Here is a 19,761-nt window from a genome sequence, read left to right as displayed (position 1 = left end):
TAGTTATAAGTAGTTTAATGTGCATGAAGAATGCCAACTAGAAGATTCCCCTGAATCCAGCCGTTTTGGCTGATCTCTATTTGCAATAACTAGTTTAATGTACGTGCTAGATGTTCTTGAATGCTTTGGTTGTGTATTTGCAATAAAGAGTTTAGCTATTAATCACCAGGAGAGTACCACACAAAAGATCTGTCTTCAAAACTTGGCTGTGTACTTGCGATAGTTGTAATGTTGGTTTATCTTAGAATGAACGTTACTTCTCATCTTGGTTGAAGTCCAGGCTCTTGCTTATGTATTTGCACTTTCTGGCTTTGATAATTTGGTAGATGCTACAATGAAGTAAAGCAATGCCTCCAATCTAAAGTATTTTATGTCTAGTCTGCATTCACACTGATGGAATCTGTTTAGTTTAATGCATATATACAGTTAACTAATACTCTACTGAACCAATGCACTTGCATGCATAAGTTTTGAATTTGTGTACCCTCCTAAGGGATGCTGCAAATTGCACAGTCTGCTTTAAATTCATCAGTACTGAACACCTAGAGAGTTTGTGTCAATAACTCCACAACTTTAGTTTTAAAGCTATTCCGTGCTAAACCCCAGACACAGAAATAATATATGTGTCATCTATGTTTAGTTTTGATTAGTCCAATGCATGTACTCTAATCTATTTTCCGCCTTGCTATCTGGAAGATTTCCTTCCCAGGAACGTGTCTCTTTCAAAATAGTTGAAAGCACTCCGCCTCTCCTCTTTCCATAATATAATTTAGCATACCGGATGCTCACCACATCGAATTTTCATCAATTATTGCCTATGCGACTTAAGTGAACCATCAAGTATTGCAACAGGTGCAATCATTAACTTCCTCTTTCTCTTCCTGAAACCACCAGCTCTACATTTAGGCATTACTCCAAGCAGCCCTAGATCACTAACTTCTAAACAGAAATTCAGGTAACTCATTAATCTGCAAGCATTCCGCTTTCAATACTCATCTCGCCCTTTTCCACTCTCCAGATCCTCAACAACTTTCTCCATCCGTACACCCTCCTCTCCCCCCTCTCTCCTCATCTCTCTTTCGTAGTTTAAGACATCTCCTACCTTGAAATCCCAAAACTTCCTTAGTGTGTATTTCAACCGGCCATCCAACTCCCGTTTTATTTCCATGATCTGCTTCTGCCCCTCTTCCTCAAGTATCACCTCTCGCTTCTTCATCTCTGCTCTAAACTTCTCGATTATTCTCTTCTTCTGTTCTTTCGTCAATTGCTTCTTTTCGGCAGCTTTCTTGGGCATCATACTGATCTGAAATGATGAAAGCTGAAAATTCCACGTTTCAAGTCATAAATACAGCCAGAAAGAAATTTCTACTCGCCTAATAGCTTTGACTGCACTTATCAACCAGTTTGTCTTCCTTTTTGCATTCATAGTACTCGCTAAATGACTGTTTATGCTCCACACTATCCCGTTTAAGAATTTCAAGAAAAACGCGATCGCACCGTACTGCACAGCCTCGAATCGGGAAGTACGCTGGAATATTTAAGTAAGCGTAATTAGAAAATGTATGTAATCAAGGCCAGATATTGAAATGTGATTGACGTTTGAATTTTTAACTGTCGGGTCGATGTGGCGCTGTATTATACAATATCATGTGTGGCATTTATGGGGTGTAAAAGTGGAAATAGGAAGTAGAAAGTACAAAATCGTAAGTTGAAAATCAAAAGTAGAAGATCAAAGGTAGAAACTTAAAAGGATGGTCATCAAATGCACCACCCAGCATAAAACACAAATTCTTACAAATTTCCATATACCATTTTCCAGCCGGCTTACATTATTTCAACTTGATAGATGCCAGTATGACCAAAGCATATGTTGAAAGATACAGCATGGCTCCTATCACATCTTCCATCCTTACACCGCTTAAGAAAAGGAGAAGAAAAAAAAAAAAAGAGGAGAGACACCTCGAGACACAGGACTAAGATATTTCGCCCTGGTCTGACACTTAGTATCTGACACATCAACGATACTTTCCGCCAAAAGAGGTTTTTTCCGGACATCAATTTGCATCTGAAGTCTCAATTTAGCATAGGCAGGTGTGTACGGCATTTATTTTTATCTCGGGTACAAGCAAGTAGTGTTAATAGACCCCGAATCGCAGAAATTCATCAAAAAGCAAGATTTGAACAACAACATGGTGCTTGAAGCTACAATAATCGTTATCGACAACTCAGAGTACATGCGCAATGGGGACTACCTCACATCGCGGTACCAGGCACAATTGGATACTGTTGAGCTCATATTCCGAAGGAAAACACAGGCCAATCCCGAAAGTATGGTTGGTTTGCTTACAATGGCGGGCGAATCGACAAGAGTGGTGAGCAACTTGACCACGGACTACGGCGAGTTGCTCAGCGGGGTCCACGAGGCGAAGATCGACGGCCAGGCAAACCTTATAAATGGGATTGAGGTGGCATGTTTGGCTCTAAAAAACAGACAGAACAAAAATCAAAGGCAGCGTGTTGTTGTGTTTGTGGGCTCTCCAATCACAGCAGACGATTCTGCACTCGATGCTCTGGCCAGGAAGTTGAAGAATGCCAGTGTGGCCGTTGATTTCATCAATTTCGGTGAGGAACAACTCAATACTGCCAAATTGGAGAGGTTTGTGAGCATTGCAAACGTGAATAGCTCATCTCATCTCGTCACAGTTCCTCCCGGCCCTTATCTCTTGTACGACCAGGTCGAGAGATCGCCTATCTTGCGTGATCAGGACTCGTCTGCCGCCGGAAATGCCTCGGAATCTTCCCAAAACGGACCCGGAGGTGCCTCTTCAGGCGGTGCAGCCGACGATTTCGGTCTTGATGATCCAAATATGGACCCGGAGTTGGCCTTGGCAATCAGGTTGTCGCTCGAGGAGGAACGGGCAAGGCAGCAGCAGGCTTCAAGTGGTGCAGAGAAGGCTTCAGGTAAGGAGAAGTTGGCTACTGTGGATGAAAAAGACGATAAGAGCGGAAAAGATGAGAAGGATGATGATAAAATGGATGAGAGCAAGTAATTGCATACTGTATAGATATAATAAAGATGGTGACGACTGGTTGATGCGAATTCGATTATGTGGAACTCTCTTTTTTGATATGCTGCCTGTATTGATTGTACTCTTTAGTGCTGTGTGTTTTTCTGGTGTACGGGTGTTCGCGGTTGTGACGAACTGTATTTCTTATAAGTTCTTACTTGCGCATGTGTGGTGGCAATTTTGTGGGTATGGATTACAGCTTATAATGGTAAGAGTGCACTGTTGCAATGCTTCACATAAAAGCATAAAGGAGCCGGTAAGAAATCAAGGAAAAATTGTAGAGAAATCCCTAAGACATTCTCCATTTGTTAGCAGTACGATTTGCTATACACTACATGAATATCACTTATACATCATTTCTGAGATTTGTAAATGTAGTGACATAGCGTTATTCTGCATTCAGGATGCTCACAGTGTCCAAATATGTCAGCTAAGAAGATTTTTGAAAAGGTGGAATTCCAGGTTAGCCACTAATTGAAATGCACCGAGTTGAAAAATACTTCTCTCCCACTTTCAAATAAATCACAAACTCGAATCCCTAAACCAGATAGAACGAATATGGAAAGTAACCTTTAACACAAGAGTATCCGATTATTGAACAAAACAAAGTAATACATCCAAAAAGGGTTCCACATATTGACAACATTAAGCGCCAGATGAATTACTGCAAAAAATGTCATGGATTTCCCAAAGAAGGAAAATCCTTTTTTTCATTAAAAAAAAAAATAAAATTTAGACACACTTCGTACATTTGGATGCACATTATTTCTTTGGAATCCACCACCATCTAGACTTTTTGCCAGATAACAAAATAAGCAAAAGGTCGACAACTACCACAATTTCGTATATTTCACCCCTCCCGCACTGCCTCTTTGCAATGCATGGAATTGTACAATCTGTTCCCAGTTCCATCCACAGATCGCAAAACACAAGAAGCATGCCAGTAAGAGACACTAACGGCAACAATATGCCAATTATTGCAATGAATGAACACAGCATTGCTCCCGTGCCCCTCACAAAGGAGATGTTTTTTGAGGAGTACGGCATGGGAAAGGCAAATTTGAGCAAAGTGCCTCGCCCAGACTGTTTGCAAGGAACAGTGTTTCTCAAAGCTCCAGAAGCGTATATGGAAAGCAGAAGGTTGAGAGAAGTGACTAAATACTCTGAGCTGGCACAGTGGGAAAACAAAAATCGCTTTGACAGCCTTTTGCGAAAGATGACTGGGCTGTTTGGAACATGTGGGGCTTCTGTGAGTATTGTAAACGCAAGATACCAGAATGTCAAGCATCAGATTGGCTTAAGGTACTCAAAATGTGTCCGGCAGCTTTCATTAGATGCCCATGCAATATTATCCAGGGACTTTTTTGTTCTATTAGATGCCACGAAAGACTGGAGAACAGCAGGCAACCCATTAGTAAAGGCAGCACCATTTATTAAGTATTATGCTGGAGTACCATTACTGGCGCCTAATGGACAAGCAATTGGAGTTTTGGCAATCTTCGACGCTTTTCCGAGAGATGGGATTGACAAAAGGACAATTATGGTTTTGCAAAAGATTGCAGCAGAGATTATGGGATATATGGAGAGCCAAGACGAGTCGAAGAAGGAAAAGAGCACAGGCCGGAATTCCGAGTTGAAATCTAACGCAGATGGTGATTCAAAGGAGACTTCAAGTTCAAATTCGGACACAAACTCAGGTTCAAAAGCAAATCAAAGCTCAAATCAAAGCTCAAATGCGAACTCAAGTTCAAAATCTTCAGAATGTAAAGTCCAAACTTTCCTCGAGCAGTTTGGTCGAGCAACTGCTTCCAGTACTAACAGTGCAATCATTTTTGAGCAAGATGGTTCTGGGAACTCGTATCTAAACAACACACAACTTATTTTCAGCCGGTACTACAAGCCTTATGATGACATAATCGACATGAGTGTGTGGAAGCAGCTACGTGTGTGTAAAAACATGCGTGTGGCCTCAAACTTCCTCTCACGGCTGCTTGTGGACCGCTTAAACTTTAGCTGTGTGTACATAGTGCAGATTGAGGCAAGTAGACCTGCCAGAATAGGTAGAGCCAGTGCACCAAAAGACCGTGAAATGCTGTTAGATCACTTCAGGCACAAATCAGAGATCGAAAACTGCGGGCGGGAGTCGTTCAGGTTCAAAATTATGGGTATCCAGGGCCAAGTTCAAGGGATTGACTCTGAAAAGTTGCAACCCTTCCACATTGAGGTGCTGAAAACAGAACATGGCGTCATATACCGCTCACCCGAGTCTAGAGTTACTTTTAGATCTGGTCTCAGTATGCCATTCTTTAGGACTCCTGTCAAGATTGTCACCAGAAGCAAAAAATCGACCACCAGGTCCAGTTCGGTCGATTTGTATATTAGACACGGTGGCTATATTGTTTCCTGCTTTAACACAAATAGCAGGCCAATCTCACAGGCTGAAATCGGATACATATACGGCTGTGCGTCGATCATACGGAGGTTTTATCTCATGAAGTAGTAGTAGCTGCCGCTTTTTATATTCTTTTACACATTTCAACATTACCAAAATATGCTCGTAAGGAAATTGTAGTTGGATTACTGGCTACCTGAAAGGTTCAAGGGACATTATCTTAATAAAGCTTGAATCTGTTGCCATTCGCGTTAATGCTATAGCATTTTCATTATTATTTCATTATCATTACATTTCCCTATTATCACATTTATACCATCACATTTCTATATTATGTTTATTATCGCATTTCCATACTATTACATTATCACATCATCAACCTTATTCGATTACTATCCAGCCGATCCACAGTAGCAATATTGTTCACAAGCAAGTATCTAATCAACGGATCATCCTTACTTGCAACCAAAACAGTTTTTTCACGTCCATTTTCAGGAGACATGAGCTTGTTGTTAAGTAGTAATTCAAGAAGCTGGAGAAACTTCCGCTTCTTATGCTGGAGTTGTTCATCCGACTCAAAAACTGGTAGCTCGTTTTTTAATATGTATTCGTCCACCAAGATTCTCGTAAATTCCGTCAATTTGAGTGACCGGGTTCGAAGATTCTGAATGTGCTCTTCAAGAGTTGTATACTTCTCCTCCACGTAGTCATCCATGGTTTTATCATCTTGCCTTAACTCTAGCAACTCCGTTCTTTTTCTCTCCTTTTCGCTCAGATCTTTGTCAAGAAACTTATCCAACCTATCATAAAGCACCAAAAGCTTCCTATGAATATCCTCCTGTCCTTCTAGATCGTTCGAATTTGCATCCTTGAGTTGCTTTATCAATCTGTCTAAACTTTCATTCTCACTCGTAAGTTGTGCCTTGGCCAACGAAACATCAACAACATCATTTCTCGCAGGGTTGTACGGAAGCCTCTTGAGAACCTCAATTAACGACAATATTTCATCTCTGGGGTCATTTTCCTGCTTTTTATTCGAAGTCTTCTGAAGTAGTTCTTTTGCTACTTGTAGTAATTCTTTCTTTTCTGCGATTTGTGATTTGAGAGTGTCTATATAAGCACTGTCTACCGACTGATCCGATTCATTATCAGACATTATCAAACCTGAATACTTGCATTAAAGCAATGTCTATACAAATGTATGCACACTTACACGCTATCACCGTAAATTGGTAAATTAAATCTGTAATGTAACATTTAATATGTACGATATCTGAGATCGCGCTTCAGGTAAACAGGCAGCCTAATTGGTGTCTATAATTTTTTTACTTTATTTTCAGCTTCATTTAATTTCATTTTACTTCGTTTCTTTCTTCCCTATCTTGCAACCGTTCTATCCAAATTTATACCAAACATAATACTAGAGAAGTACCAATACATACAGGATTGTATAATATAAGGGTATAATAGGAGCATATACGTTAGAACATATAGATATACGAATTATTCATATCACCCCACATCAACTGTTTTTCATCCTTTTTAAACTTGTTGCACTATGTCAAGTGTCATAGAAAGTGGGGATCCGTGTCTTTATGTGGGAAATCTCGACGAAAAAGTCGATGAGGGTCTTCTATATGAGCTTTTCCTACAGTTTGCGCCTCTGCGAAGTGTGTATATTCCCAAAGATAGGATCCTACAGAGACATCAGGGTTATGGCTTTGTGAGATTTTACACACTCAAAGATGCAGTTTATTCGATGCATATGGCAAGTGGTATTCAACTATATGACCGGAGTTTGAGGGTGAAACAGGCAATAACACAGAGAGCAATGAAAGGGAATGGCCCAGGTTCGAATGCACAACTCATAAAGGACGATATAGGTCCAGTTGTGTACATTGGCAATTTGGACACGCTTGTTGATGTTAAACTCTTGGTTCGAACATTTAAGAATTTTGGAAAGATCGCACAGGTTCCCCAGCTTATACGGACGGATGAAAGGGATACATGTTATGCGTTTATCGTGTTTGATAGCTTTGAGACGGCTGATAAGGCAATTGAGGAGATGAATGGCAAGATGATTCTTAACCGACCGGCAAACGTTAACTATGCATTTAAGAACGGGTCAAAGACTGAGCGCCATGGCAATAAGGTGGAAAGATTGTTGTATGAAAAGGCCAAAGAGAACCACTTCAATGCAATGGAGGACGATAGTCAGCAGCTTTTGCTAAACATTCTTGCTTCTGATGATACAAAAAGTGCGAAATCCTCCAAAGGTGAAAACATTAATGATCGGGGGAAAGAATATCATCCTGCAAACACCGAAAGACAACAGTTCAACCACCAACAACACTCATATCAAGGCAGAAGACCAGCCTCTGGATCGCAGTATCGACGTGATCGACGCGTCGACAATTATAATCGACCCGACGATCGGCCTAGGCATCCGCAGTATGGCGGGTACAATTCTCGTGGTAGAGGTGGGTACAGGGGCTCGAGTAGTCGTGGCTACCAGGGAAATAGGCAAAACAATTATAGGCAGAGGGATGATCGGTTTAATGGCGGTAATAGTGAAAGTAGAGGTGGTTATCACTCAGATAGAAGATACGATCGATATTGAGAAAGCCCAGGGCTGTGTTCTGGGGAAGATGAGAGAAAAACGAGAAGTGAAAAAAAAAAAAAAAAAAAAAAAAAAAAAACGCCGGATTGAAGATTCAATTGTGCGTATGTGTAAATTACGATGGGGAAGAAATACATAAAGATATATAGACACCTTCCCATTAATCCAAGCAATTTAGTACAAATACTTACCAGGAACTCAAGGTAGCAAACTTATTGAAATGAGCGATATAGACGTGAACTCGGTCCAGAACTTGGATGAAAACTCAAAGAAAGAGGTGGCCAACTTTATCCAGCAACAGACTTCGAAGGCTAAAATCCAGAATTCGGTCACGAACTTCACGGATATGTGCTTCAAGAAGTGTGTGACAACTGTTAATGACGGAAATTTGGATCGCAACGAGGAAGAATGCCTTGGAAACTGCTTGAACAGGTTCTTGGATACAAACATCAAAATAGTGCAAATACTTCAATCTCTGCAGAAATAGACGGCGAGCGGCATTGTACGTGTATATAGAATAATAGAGGGTTTGCTTAGGATGCTATCGCACTGCTTTGTATGCGTATTATGTATGTAAATGTGTGAGTTAGGCCCAGGTAAAAGTGCAGAGGTCGGTGCGTCGATCGACGCGAGCATGCGTCTGCGGTTTGCTGTCGTGCTCGAAATCAAATGTAAATAACGGCGGGGCCAGAATTTATTGGTGGCACGGATGAGATCGTGGATGTATAGCAGATCAACACGAGTATTAAAGCCTCAAATTTAGAGTATTAACACACTCCTTTTGCTTTTTTTATTTGTTTTGCAAGCAACAGCTTTGTACAAAAAGGCAGTGCGAAATCTTTTTGCGGCCAAACGAGTGTGACTATGGGTAAGTGAGGTTTAGATTAGAGCAAGTAGCGAATGCTGGAATTTTAGTGATACTAACACCAGATGAGGTAGATAAATCAATAAAAAGAGGACTCAATGACCGGATATACGACAAGAGAAAGACCGCAGCATTGCAGTTGGAGCGGGTGGTGAAGGAGTGCATGGGCAATGGTGAGATGGACAAGATTGATCTCATCATTAAAGAGCTCAGGAGTAATTATGCGTATGCTGTTCATCAACCCAATGCCAGGTATGGAGGACTTATTGGATTAGCGGCAGTTGCCATAGCGCTCGGCCAGAGTGAAGTTCCGAAGTATTTGGAAGGAATAATGCATCCTGTTTTGGCCTGTTTTGGGGATCAAGACCCGATGGTGCGATATTTTGCTTGCGAAGCACTATACAACATTGCCAAAGTATCCAAGGGAGAAATCCTAATCTACTTCAACGAGATCTTTGACGTGTTGTGCAAGTTGGTGGCAGATCCGGAGATGAGCGTGAAAAACGCAGCTGATATACTTGATCGTCTAATTAAAGACATCGTGAGTGAAAAAGCAGCAACTTACGTCCCAGTGCTATCAATTCCCCCTGACACCTCCCCATTGGCCACCATGGTGGACCCGAGAACCGGGAAGACCCTGCAGGTGTACCAGCAGCAGCTGCCGAAGGCGTTTTCGCTTTCAAAGTTCATCCCGTTGTTGAAAGAGCGGATGTTTGCAACAAACCCGTACACCAGAATGTTCCTCGTGAGCTGGCTCAGGTTGTTGGACTCGATACCGGACTTGGAGATGATCTCGTACTTGGCGTCATTCTTGGACCCACTTATTTCCTATTTGAGCTCATCACTCGAAGACGTGCGTGTGGTGACTGAAAACTTCTTAAAGCTTCTTTTGCATGAGATTAAAGGGATATACGAGATAAAGGACCTGGTGAAGAGTAAAGAGGGGCGGGATAGTGAGAAGAAAGAAGCTGCAAAAGGTGAAGTGGATAGTGCCAAAGTAGAAAATCGGGATGATGAAGCTCACCGTAAAGATGGAAATGATGTAAGTGGCAAAAATACAGACAGCGGCGATAAGAATGGAGACAGTAACGAAGAAGAGAGCAGCAACAAGAGTAGAGACGAGGATAGAGGCTCAGCAAACAACACAGAGGGTATTGAAGTGGAAAAAGACGGCTTGTACATCCCGGGACAAGATGTGGAGATCGACTGCCCGAAAATCATCGATATACTCATCAACAACTTGGACTCTTCAGAGGAAACAATCCAGCTGATGGTGCTTGAGTGGCTAAGAACGCTTCTGGAGCTTTCGCCGCAGTCGTTTATCATCTTTATGCCGAAATTGCTCTCTGTTCTCTTGACGATCATCTCACACAACAATTTCCAGCTTCAAAACCTGACGTTGGAGTTGAACACGAAGCTGATGGGTTTGGCATCGTCTGAGGAGGACAAGATTAACTATCCGATGATTGTGAACCAGCTCAGCCTGCAGTTTGTCAACGATAACGAGTCGACAAGGCTTGCTGCACTTGATTGGTTGATAATGCTTCACGATAACAGCCCGAACAAGTTCTTGGAGCACTCAGACAACATCTTTGTGATGCTTCTCAAGGCATTAAACGACTCTTCGGAGAAAGTGATTGACAAGGACTTGGAGCTCTTGTCGAAGATATCGAACCAAAGCGACGATAAGTACTTCCAATCATTCATGGTGGACCTAGTTGATCTTTTCAAGAAGGACCGCAAAATTTTGGACTCCAAGGCCGATTTCATCATTCGTACAATCTGCAAATCGTTGGATTCCGAGCGAGTGTACAAGACTATCTCGAAAGTTCTCTCCAAGGAGGAGGACAACCTCAATTTTGTGTCGATCGTCATCCAGATCTTGAACAACAACTTGATTATTGCCCCGGAACTCCAGCATCTCAGACACAAACTCATCAGAGGCGAGTCGGAGGACTTGTTTGTGGATTTATTCAGTTGTTGGTCGCTCAACTCGCCTTCCTTATTATGTCTCACATTGCTTACATCCAAGTACAAACTCAGCTGGGAGATTGTCTCCAAGATGGTCAACTATGACATCTCGCTAAACTTTCTCGTGCAACTCGATCTCATCATCCAGTTGCTCGAAAGTCCAGTTTTTGCCAAGTTGAGATTGGACTTGCTCAATCCAAGGAGAAACATGTACCTCTACCAGTGCTTGTACGGATTGTTAATGCTTCTTCCGCAGTCCAAGTCCTTTAAAGTTCTTCAGAACAGACTTGAGGCTGTGACTCCGATGGCCAGTCTTCAACTTCAGGCTGAAAAAAGCTCAAAGGACAAGGGGAAAGCCGGAAAGCACTACAACAACAGTTCAAGCAACCTGAGTATAGTCGGAAAGGCCGAGGATGATCTCAATGAGAAGCTTCTTCAGGTTTTTGATAGCTCGCAAAACAGACTCGATGTGTATAAACAGAACAACGAGAATAAGCAGCAGCCTGGTGCTGCAGTTATTCCTCAGGGATCAGAGTCTGTTGATACGCCGATCGACTTTCAACAGACGCCGACTCACACATCACCATCTACCAATGAGAATGCGAAAAAGCCCAGTTACATAGCTAAGTTGTCCGAAAGACTCGGACGAAATATGTAAGTGAATATGTAAGTGGAATAAAGGGATTCAGAATAAAGGGAGTAGGAAGTAAGGGGTGAGTAAGAACTAAGTAAGAACTAAGAACTAATTTAAACAATTCATATTAATTAATCTAATTACCTAAATCCCGTAAATAACCAATATCATGCATCCCTCATATTATCTCCTTTCTCGCATACTTGAAGCTGTTACCCTTCTTCAATTTCAATGAAAGCGCTTTTGAGTTCTTCCTGGCTTCTATTAGTCCGATCTCCTTAAGCTCCTGCCTCTTCAATCTTTGCCCTATCTGGTTTATCTCGTCCGCCTTAGCATAAACAGTAGCCACTGTTCTTTCGCTTTCCGGAACTTCTATATCCTCCGGTCTTATAATGTTCTGCCTGTAGTATCTCGCATATCTCCTATTTCCCAAACAAACGCCATTTGGAAGCCGCATCTCTGCACCAGTGCTGTCAATTTCAGCTATAGTGTACTCTGTTGCATCCGTAGCACTATTACTGTCGCTTCCTGGTTCGTTTATAACCTGTTCCCCGCCAAATTCCACACTTTTGGCATTTGAATCTGCCGAATGAGTCTCAAGGGTCGAATCAAAGTTGTAAAACCGTCTCACTGCACTCCGATCTTCCGATGTCTCGTATGGAACAACGCAGTGTCCCTTTTTGGCAACATGCTGCCGAATGCTCTGCAGTGTTTTGCCAACAAATCCGCATTTTATACATTCAAGACGAACTACCACCATATCCGAGAGATATCGCAAAAGACCATCAACATCCACCAAGTAAGACCGCTCCGGAATGTACAATCCATGATTTTTGAACATGTGCCGAATGTTATCCTCCACTCCACCGCTTTCTCTACCACAATAAAAGCATACTGTCACCGGTATGCTGTGTGGTTGTATTTCCTCTCTATCAGTCCCGTTTTCGTCCGACTCGCCTTCCGTTTCGGCAACATTTTCTTCATCCGACTCCTCCGCACCGCTGGAAAAGTAGCGTTCTGTACCAGACGTCTGATCCTCCGACAAAGCGGAGTCTATATCGTATACAGACGAGCTCATCTCTTCAGACTCCGTAGATCCTAGAGTAAAAGTTGAAGTTTCGGATGAAACCGACATTGTCGGACTTGTGTACCGCTGGGAAACCGTAATACGGGCCGGTCGCACACGGTGACTCCTTCTAGCCGGCTTCCGTGCCCTTGGTTGCAGCTTTCTAAACCCAAACTCGTCCAATTGTACTTGCTTTGCTTTTTGCTGCAAAACTTTGATCTCAAACATTTCAGAGCTAACGGGCGGCAATTCGGCCACCCGCCGCTTCAAATTGTACCTGTGCCACTCTGTTTTCATGTGCATTCGCTGCAATTCCGCAGAATGGAACTTTATCCGGCATGAGATGCATGTGAAGATACCTGATGAGGTTGGTGTTGAGTGTGTGGGGAGGCCGTTGAAGTTTGAGAGCATTGTTAGACGAGGAGCTTGCCAAATGTTAATATAACTTGCACTGTTGAATGGCAGATGCTTACAAATGTATTTCCGTGTGTTAAATGTACTTATTAGCGATTTTGAACTCGAGTTTTAAATAGGTACTGCAGCATTACAAACGTCTGAATTGGATTAAAATGAATGAGAAGAGTGTGGAGTCGGCAAGAAAAAAAAAAAAAAGCAACGGGGAAAAAAAGAACGTCGTAGGCCGGATTAGGCAGTCGGCAAGAAATGAATCAAGTTGGACCAAATTGGAAATCGCGAGGATTTTAATTCACTGGAATAGCTTTTGCAACCAACACCATTTACCACATTTCGAAATCCTGTCTGGTAAAATTGGCCAAAGCAATGTCCCTAATCAATATGTAAGGCGTACAGACCCAGCTACACGTCAAATAAATACTATTATTTGCATATTTATTCTCTATCTAAATTATTCTAACTGTATTTGGCCTATTGGCATCTACACATGGACACAGTTCCTAGGCCACATTCTCTTGTATAAAGCCATTGCAATAACATCCTGCGCGTTAATCTTACCATCAAATGTCGCCTTGAAGTATCCGTGAGTTCCTAATGACTGCTTAATGGTACCAGAGTGGCCCATTTGTGTAAATAGCGGCACATTTCTGAATGCATGAACGTCTTTCTCGTTGAAGAACATGTATCTAACGGTGACGGCAGACCTGTGGATTTTGAGCACCTCACCCGTTAAAACGCTTCTCTTGGCAACGATTCTCGTGAAGTCGGCATTCGAAAATGTTCCGTCGGCAACAAGCTCGACTCCATTTTCCGCCGTTTGTCTATAAAAAAGCACCGGTGAGTTCGTGAAGCTCATTGGAGCAACAACCGTTGCTATACCGGATGCACCCTTTTGTAGGAAACGGAGGAATTTCGCCACATTGTTTGTGTTTCTTGAGGGCTGTGAAAATATAGGCTCAACCTCCACTCTCCTTGCCCCATACTGCATAAACATCCGCTCCTTCGACTTGAGAGGAAGATCGTAGCTTTCCCAGATCTTGCAAGCAATTTGGCACACTGTCAATTTGTGCTCGTGCTTCAGCAGCTCGTATACCACAAACGGCCACCTAGATGGGTCTCTAAGCTTGCTTAATACACTCGCCGGCACTTCAACATACAGTATGCATCTGTCTCCGGCCCTCACATTCAACCCAGACCTGAATTCTGCCCGTATCCGCCTACTGCTGGCCCGATAATTCTTCACACGAAGATATCTGAGCCATTCAGATGGTCTGTGTGCATCCTGCTCATCATAATCCCACAAACAGTCCGCCAAAGACTTCACTCCCCTGTATCTGGACAGTCTTTCAGTTGCTCTTTCGGTTGGCCGAAGTTCGATCTCATCTGGGAACTCGAGCTCTTCCTTAGCCTTCTTCTTGAATTCCTGTAACTGCCGGGCCTCTTCCTCTGCAGACAACTCTTCAGCATCCTCCGGTTCAACATCCATCCCGTCTGCTTCATTTAAACTGCTTTCTTCGGCTCTCCCCTCTGCAATTCTCTGTTCCCCAGCCTCAAATGCGTCTTCAGGTCTGTATTCACCTGGCTCAACATCCTCAGTATCTTCTTCTTCAACTCCGTTCTCCTTCACGAGCTCCTTTATGTCATCGTCTAGCAACCACTTTGCTTGGTACGCAGACATTCCTTTGGGGAGCCTTCTTCCCAACTGATGCCCAACATTCGACTTCTCACTCCTATCAACCAAGTCGTACGTGTTCTCATCGTTATCCTGGTCGTACCCGAGGAAATTCGAGTCTTCATCCTCCATCATGTCGTCATCTTGCCCATCTGCAGCCTCAGGTAGAGGTCCAAGTTTGTTTAACGTGTCCTTTTCTGTGCCTGGAGCGAACACCACAGAGTTTCCCTCATTTTCTGCCTTCTGATGAATTTTGCGCGTTTCCAGCTTTTCTATCCGGCCAATTGCAAACTCTCCTACATCAGGCAAGCTCACCAAGTTGTCCGCGCTGAATCCAGACCCTCTCACAGTTCCCTCAATCACCAAATAGCCCTCATCTGTGCTTCCTTCCTTAACTGCAGTATTCACACTGTCTGCAACCATATATCCGCGCTCATCTCTCCAACTAACCGGCTTCGGCAGCTTCTGGCAAACACTCCGGAGGAGATTCAGAGCATCCGACGGTCTCTCTGTGACAAATAGCTTCTCATAGTCCGGGAAAAAGTGTCCGTAATACGAAGAAAGAGACTTTAGAATATCGTCCTGTAGATTTTTCTTCGATGGGTACGCAGACACCACATCAGGCACTATTCCGTATACGCTGGATATACCCTGTGCCTCGATGGCCCTCACAATTTGCTCCCCCCACTTTGGTTCAACCTCTTCCGTGGCACTCAGACCAAGAATCACAAAATCTGCAATTTTCGCTGCATCCAGAATCGAAATCAGACTTGTCATGTCCGGTAGAACAATCTTAAGGTTGGATTTGAAACGTTCAATGTGGACGGATTTCACTAAGGGGCCATCCACCTGTTCTGGCACTGAAACTTCACCTAGAGGCTTCAACATTTCACTCAGCATTCTGCCGCATGATATATTTCTGGTTAACGGAATGAATGTAACGATTTTCTCCGTTTTCGCCACATCAAACAACGCCCTCTTGTTCAAGGACTTCAATATCTTGTTCTTCTTCAGTTGGTTTGCTGTATTCTTCCTTTCGAGCCTGGATTGCCTCTTCAAACTCTTCGGACCCGGAATTCCACTCTTTTTCTCCACTTTACCTTTACTTTTTGCTTTGAGTGATCTTTTAGAGGCATGTCCACTCTTGAAAGACTTCTTAGCCTTCTTCAATGTTGCACGATGTCCTGCCATAATCAATTTGTGCTTAGTGATCTTTTATTTCAATCCTTGACAGTCTACCTTGCTACAAAACTCAGAGTTGTGTCTCCTTATCTTGCTCAAATCTGGCCTGAAAAATCTGTTGATTTGATTATGCCATTTTTTTTCAGTCTTCCTCTCAACGCACATCCGTACATTGAATAACCACATCCTTAATTTTTTTACATCTCAATTGTGTCACGTGAGGATACTGGGGGTTGCGCAGCCCTTGTATTTTTTCACCCCGCTGTTTGTTTGTCTTGCCGTTTTGTCGACGGCCTCCCACAAATCTTCAAGGCTGTGTGAAAAAATGGTGGGAAAAAAAATTCAAATTTTTTTCTCCGTTTGGTAGTGGCAAGGTGTGGTATAATTTTCATCGAAGTCTACATCAGATATTATAGAGTGTTTAAGATACCCGTATTAGGCTGTAAAATATATCTTTTGACATTACCACCAATAACCAATAGATAATAATTGTAAGTAAGACATGAGATGACAGGATCGTGATAGCTTGAATAGGTGATGAAGACGAGAATTAAAGGAATATGCACACATATAATTCGTGAACAGCTGAAGGTGAAAAAAGTGGAAGAGAAACGCATTATGATGGATTGAGAATACATTGAAAATGAGCAAGTGGTTAGCATAGAACTGGAATGTGTACATTACAGTGGATCAAGTGATGCTTTTGAGGAGATACTCGTTAAATGGTCCAATATTCGTTTAGTGGTTATTATTTTCAACATCCTAAGTGGCTATTAGGGAAATGGTATGAAACAGATTGGCTGAATCCAAATATTGCAAAGGATAATATGACAGGAGATACGATGGGTTATAGAGATTGCACGCAGATTTCAACAGCGGACAGTTTGTAATTTATCTGTTAAATTTTATCAATTCAAAGAATATTGCACGATCCAATCATGCAAACTATCAAATGCATATGACATTTAAGTTGAGGAATCTTATACTAACATTCAGATATTTCTTCAGAATATGGCTCACGCAAACGTTTGGTACTCACACCCAAGAAACAACGGTAAGGGAGCTAGACAGTGCAGAATCTGCGCTTCCCGTTCTGGTTTGATCAGAAAGTACGGCTTGAACATTTGCAGACAGTGCTTCAGAGAGAAGGCTGATGATATTGGATTCCACAAGTTGCGTTAAGCTGCTTTCGACATGTTCAGGGCTTTTTAACAGGGCCTGTGTATAATTTCCATACAGCACTAATAAAGGATTATATCTAAGATAAGTGAATTGTATATGTTGTCAAGCGTAGGCGTAAGTACGAAAGTATAGAGTAGAATTAGATAAAGGTAAACTAGATATCATTAGTGACAAAATAAAGGAAAGAAAGCATCCTAACAGCCAATTATTAGCTCATTTCTCGCTTATTGTCTTGACGAGATCAATCATCTCCTTGCTGCCGATCTCGATCACCTCACCCTCCTTTTTTATAGGCTGCTGATTCAAATACCAGGCTGCCTTTGCCACCTCTTCGGCATAAATTGGATAGCCAACTAAAGATTGTGCAAACGTGCCTTTGAAAAAGCCCCCAATCGAGGCAGACAGCGTGTTCTTCCAGTCCTTGGCTTTGTCCCGCTTGCCTAATAATATGCCTGGGCGCAAAATGATGGTCCTCTTGAATTTCAAAGCCTTCAACTCATCTTCAATCTTGCCCTTAGTTGACATATACAAGAAAACTGAGTCCTTACTTGCACCAGAAGCTGACACAATGATGGCTGTGTCAAACTTACCAGACTCCTTGGCAGCTTTGAATGCGTTAACATTGATGTCATGATCAATTTTCACAAAATTCTCTGCTGAGCCGGCAGCTTTCCGGGTAGTGCCAAATCCAGAGAAAATTGTGGATTTATCTGGTATATCGAGCGTCGTTTTGATTATTTCCGGCCACAAGTCCGTCTTGGACTCAATGATAGGCTTTAAAACGTCCTTGTTTGTGATATTGCTACTTAATTTGGGTGTTCTTCTTGAAAGTGTGACTATCTTGCTGACAGAAGTACTGCCAGCGGCAATATTTAAGAAATGCGATCCAACCAATCCCGTAGCCCCAATGATGAATAACGATTCAGACATCTTATACTTGATAATTGTATATTGAGTATTCTGAGTGCCAAAGTATTCAAAATGTATGCTTAGATAAAGCATGTACCCTGGGTTATCAATGGAATTTATTGCCCGCGTATGCTCACCCTGCTTATCTTTTTCTCGCATGTGTTAATAAAACAGCCGAAAGCGTGGAGTGCGGAAAAAAATAAAATAAAAAAAGTCACAACTTTCGCAAGCTGAAAATTTTGGCCATTCTCATGTCATCAGTCAGTAAGTTAATCAATCAGTTTATATACAACATATACTCGATTTTGATTCACAGATATTCAATCTATTGATTGCACACAGCATAGAAAACATATTTTAAACTACACAATGACCGAACTCAACAGAGAACCCCGCCTCACACCTTACAGAGACCCATCTGAGTTGAAAATACTTCACAGCTGGTTTTATGACACTTCCAAACAAGATAACAGATCCAGAGCCGTCCAGAAGGTGTGTGGTTTCGCACAAGGAGGCGCCGTACCGCATTCTATTGAAATCACTTCTCTTTTCACTTCTTCTATCCTTCTTGATGAATGCTTAACCAAAATTGGTGTTTATGACGATACAACAGTCAGATTAAGCTACACAATGGCCATGATCAAATTCGTTAATGGCATTCTTGACCCCTACCAGCAATCAAGCTATGCTATCAGCCTTCATCGGTTGGCAGAACTGATCAAATTGCCCAGTTACTTCGTCGAGTTGCGCCACATCGGCACTCACGAGCACATCCCTACATTGGAAATGCTCAGGTGGAGTACCCGGCGCGCTTTGCAATGGCTCGATGAGAATTATTGGTGTCACGTGACACATTTGAATTTGAGAGAGGGCCGTCCTGTATTTTTAAGGAATGGGGACGAAAGATTTGAAAAGAGAGCAGCCGTGATTGGTGAGCTTCGTGAAATATTGCATAATTTAAAGGAGTTAAGGTTGGAGGATTCTAGTTTAACGTATAAAGAAGGAGATATGACTGGAGATGGTAAATTTTATTGGGAATATCTAAATCGATTGAAGCAAATAGCGCAAGATAGTGAAGAAATGAGGAATTTGCTTGTGCAAGTATTCATATTTGACCCGGACGGGATCATATTGCGATCCAAGAGCTTGAGTGAGCGAGCTGCAAAATCTTTGCATTTTCTATATAAACCAATTCTTCAGGATATGGGGCCGGAATTTGTGATGCTTTTATTCGGCAAACTATATGAATTTATGACCAAAAATGAATATTTGGAGGTGGTGAACGATGTTAACTTTGGCGAGGTCCTAGTAAAAGGTGATGAGAGGTACATGCTTCCGAGAAATGAGGCTGAATGTGTGCAGGGGAGAAAGTGGATTGAATATATGCTTAAGAACGTATTTGTGTTTGGGAAAAAGCCGCAAATTGTTAGATTCATCAATGAGGAGAGTGCGGAAAAGATTGTGAGACTGATTTCGTTGCAAAATAATGACGAAAGTATCCGCATGCTTGAATTTTTCAGAGACAAAAACAGTGATGTGATAAAAGAGGTGCCTGAACTATCGAGCAAGATAGACAAAGCATTGGAAACAATGAACAAGTTCAAACTTCCAGATTTTATGGTTCAGAAGCCGTCAAAACGAAAACTTGATAGTCCAGCCAGCATAAAGGCGTCGAAGCGCAAGAAGGTGAAGAGGAATATTCTAGAAAGAGCCAAAAGCAAAAATTCTATCTTTAAGAGATATGATGATTGGATTCCGGTTCCATTTGGATGTCCTGGACTGTGAA

The 19,761-nt window shown here is 42.2% G+C and overlaps 11 protein-coding genes across 11 annotated transcripts; 6 read left to right on the top strand and 5 right to left on the bottom strand.

Moving 5' to 3' along the window:
- Nucleotides 1-985: 985 nt before the first annotated feature.
- BRETT_002775 (uncharacterized protein) lies at nucleotides 986-1,297 on the bottom strand (the record flags this gene model as incomplete). Its single annotated transcript, XM_041281295.1, has 1 exon — nucleotides 986-1,297. One exon carries the CDS (start codon nucleotides 1,295-1,297, stop codon nucleotides 986-988), a length of 312 nt encoding a protein of 103 aa, XP_041139086.1.
- An 892-nt stretch (nucleotides 1,298-2,189) lies between these two features.
- BRETT_002774 (uncharacterized protein) lies at nucleotides 2,190-3,050 on the top strand (the record flags this gene model as incomplete). The annotated part of the gene is made up of 1 exon (XM_041281294.1): nucleotides 2,190-3,050. The coding sequence occupies one exon, from the start codon at nucleotides 2,190-2,192 to the stop codon at nucleotides 3,048-3,050; it is 861 nt and encodes a 286-aa protein (XP_041139085.1).
- A 955-nt stretch (nucleotides 3,051-4,005) lies between these two features.
- Nucleotides 4,006-5,568, top strand: BRETT_002773 (uncharacterized protein; the record flags this gene model as incomplete). The annotated part of the gene is made up of 1 exon (XM_041281293.1): nucleotides 4,006-5,568. One exon carries the CDS (start codon nucleotides 4,006-4,008, stop codon nucleotides 5,566-5,568), a length of 1,563 nt encoding a protein of 520 aa, XP_041139084.1.
- A 259-nt stretch (nucleotides 5,569-5,827) lies between these two features.
- Nucleotides 5,828-6,616, bottom strand: BRETT_002772 (uncharacterized protein; the record flags this gene model as incomplete). The annotated part of the gene is made up of 1 exon (XM_041281292.1): nucleotides 5,828-6,616. The coding sequence occupies one exon, from the start codon at nucleotides 6,614-6,616 to the stop codon at nucleotides 5,828-5,830; it is 789 nt and encodes a 262-aa protein (XP_041139083.1).
- Nucleotides 6,617-7,018: 402 nt separating this feature from the next.
- On the top strand, nucleotides 7,019-8,080 carry BRETT_002771 (uncharacterized protein; the record flags this gene model as incomplete). The annotated part of the gene is made up of 1 exon (XM_041281291.1): nucleotides 7,019-8,080. One exon carries the CDS (start codon nucleotides 7,019-7,021, stop codon nucleotides 8,078-8,080), a length of 1,062 nt encoding a protein of 353 aa, XP_041139082.1.
- A 220-nt stretch (nucleotides 8,081-8,300) lies between these two features.
- On the top strand, nucleotides 8,301-11,574 carry BRETT_002770 (uncharacterized protein; the record flags this gene model as incomplete). The annotated part of the gene is made up of 2 exons (XM_041281290.1): nucleotides 8,301-8,512; nucleotides 8,964-11,574. 2 exons carry the CDS (start codon nucleotides 8,301-8,303, stop codon nucleotides 11,572-11,574), a joined length of 2,823 nt encoding a protein of 940 aa, XP_041139081.1.
- A 154-nt stretch (nucleotides 11,575-11,728) lies between these two features.
- On the bottom strand, nucleotides 11,729-13,027 carry BRETT_002769 (uncharacterized protein; the record flags this gene model as incomplete). Its single annotated transcript, XM_041281289.1, has 1 exon — nucleotides 11,729-13,027. The coding sequence occupies one exon, from the start codon at nucleotides 13,025-13,027 to the stop codon at nucleotides 11,729-11,731; it is 1,299 nt and encodes a 432-aa protein (XP_041139080.1).
- Nucleotides 13,028-13,511: 484 nt separating this feature from the next.
- BRETT_002768 (uncharacterized protein) lies at nucleotides 13,512-15,893 on the bottom strand (the record flags this gene model as incomplete). Its single annotated transcript, XM_041281288.1, has 1 exon — nucleotides 13,512-15,893. One exon carries the CDS (start codon nucleotides 15,891-15,893, stop codon nucleotides 13,512-13,514), a length of 2,382 nt encoding a protein of 793 aa, XP_041139079.1.
- A 1,002-nt stretch (nucleotides 15,894-16,895) lies between these two features.
- RPS29 (40S ribosomal protein S29) lies at nucleotides 16,896-17,066 on the top strand (the record flags this gene model as incomplete). The annotated part of the gene is made up of 1 exon (XM_041281287.1): nucleotides 16,896-17,066. The coding sequence occupies one exon, from the start codon at nucleotides 16,896-16,898 to the stop codon at nucleotides 17,064-17,066; it is 171 nt and encodes a 56-aa protein (XP_041139078.1).
- Nucleotides 17,067-17,279: 213 nt separating this feature from the next.
- On the bottom strand, nucleotides 17,280-17,996 carry BRETT_002766 (uncharacterized protein; the record flags this gene model as incomplete). Its single annotated transcript, XM_041281286.1, has 1 exon — nucleotides 17,280-17,996. One exon carries the CDS (start codon nucleotides 17,994-17,996, stop codon nucleotides 17,280-17,282), a length of 717 nt encoding a protein of 238 aa, XP_041139077.1.
- Nucleotides 17,997-18,344: 348 nt separating this feature from the next.
- BRETT_002765 (uncharacterized protein) lies at nucleotides 18,345-19,760 on the top strand (the record flags this gene model as incomplete). Its single annotated transcript, XM_041281285.1, has 1 exon — nucleotides 18,345-19,760. The coding sequence occupies one exon, from the start codon at nucleotides 18,345-18,347 to the stop codon at nucleotides 19,758-19,760; it is 1,416 nt and encodes a 471-aa protein (XP_041139076.1).
- Nucleotide 19,761: the final 1 nt, after the last annotated feature.

The sequence above is a fragment of the Brettanomyces bruxellensis genome, chromosome 9, assembly GCF_011074885.1.
Source record: "Brettanomyces bruxellensis chromosome 9, complete sequence".
Lineage (NCBI taxonomy): Eukaryota > Fungi > Ascomycota > Pichiomycetes > Pichiales > Pichiaceae > Brettanomyces > Brettanomyces bruxellensis.
The sequence above is the reverse complement of the archived record's forward strand: the minus strand, read 5'-3'. Positions and strand labels throughout refer to the sequence as shown.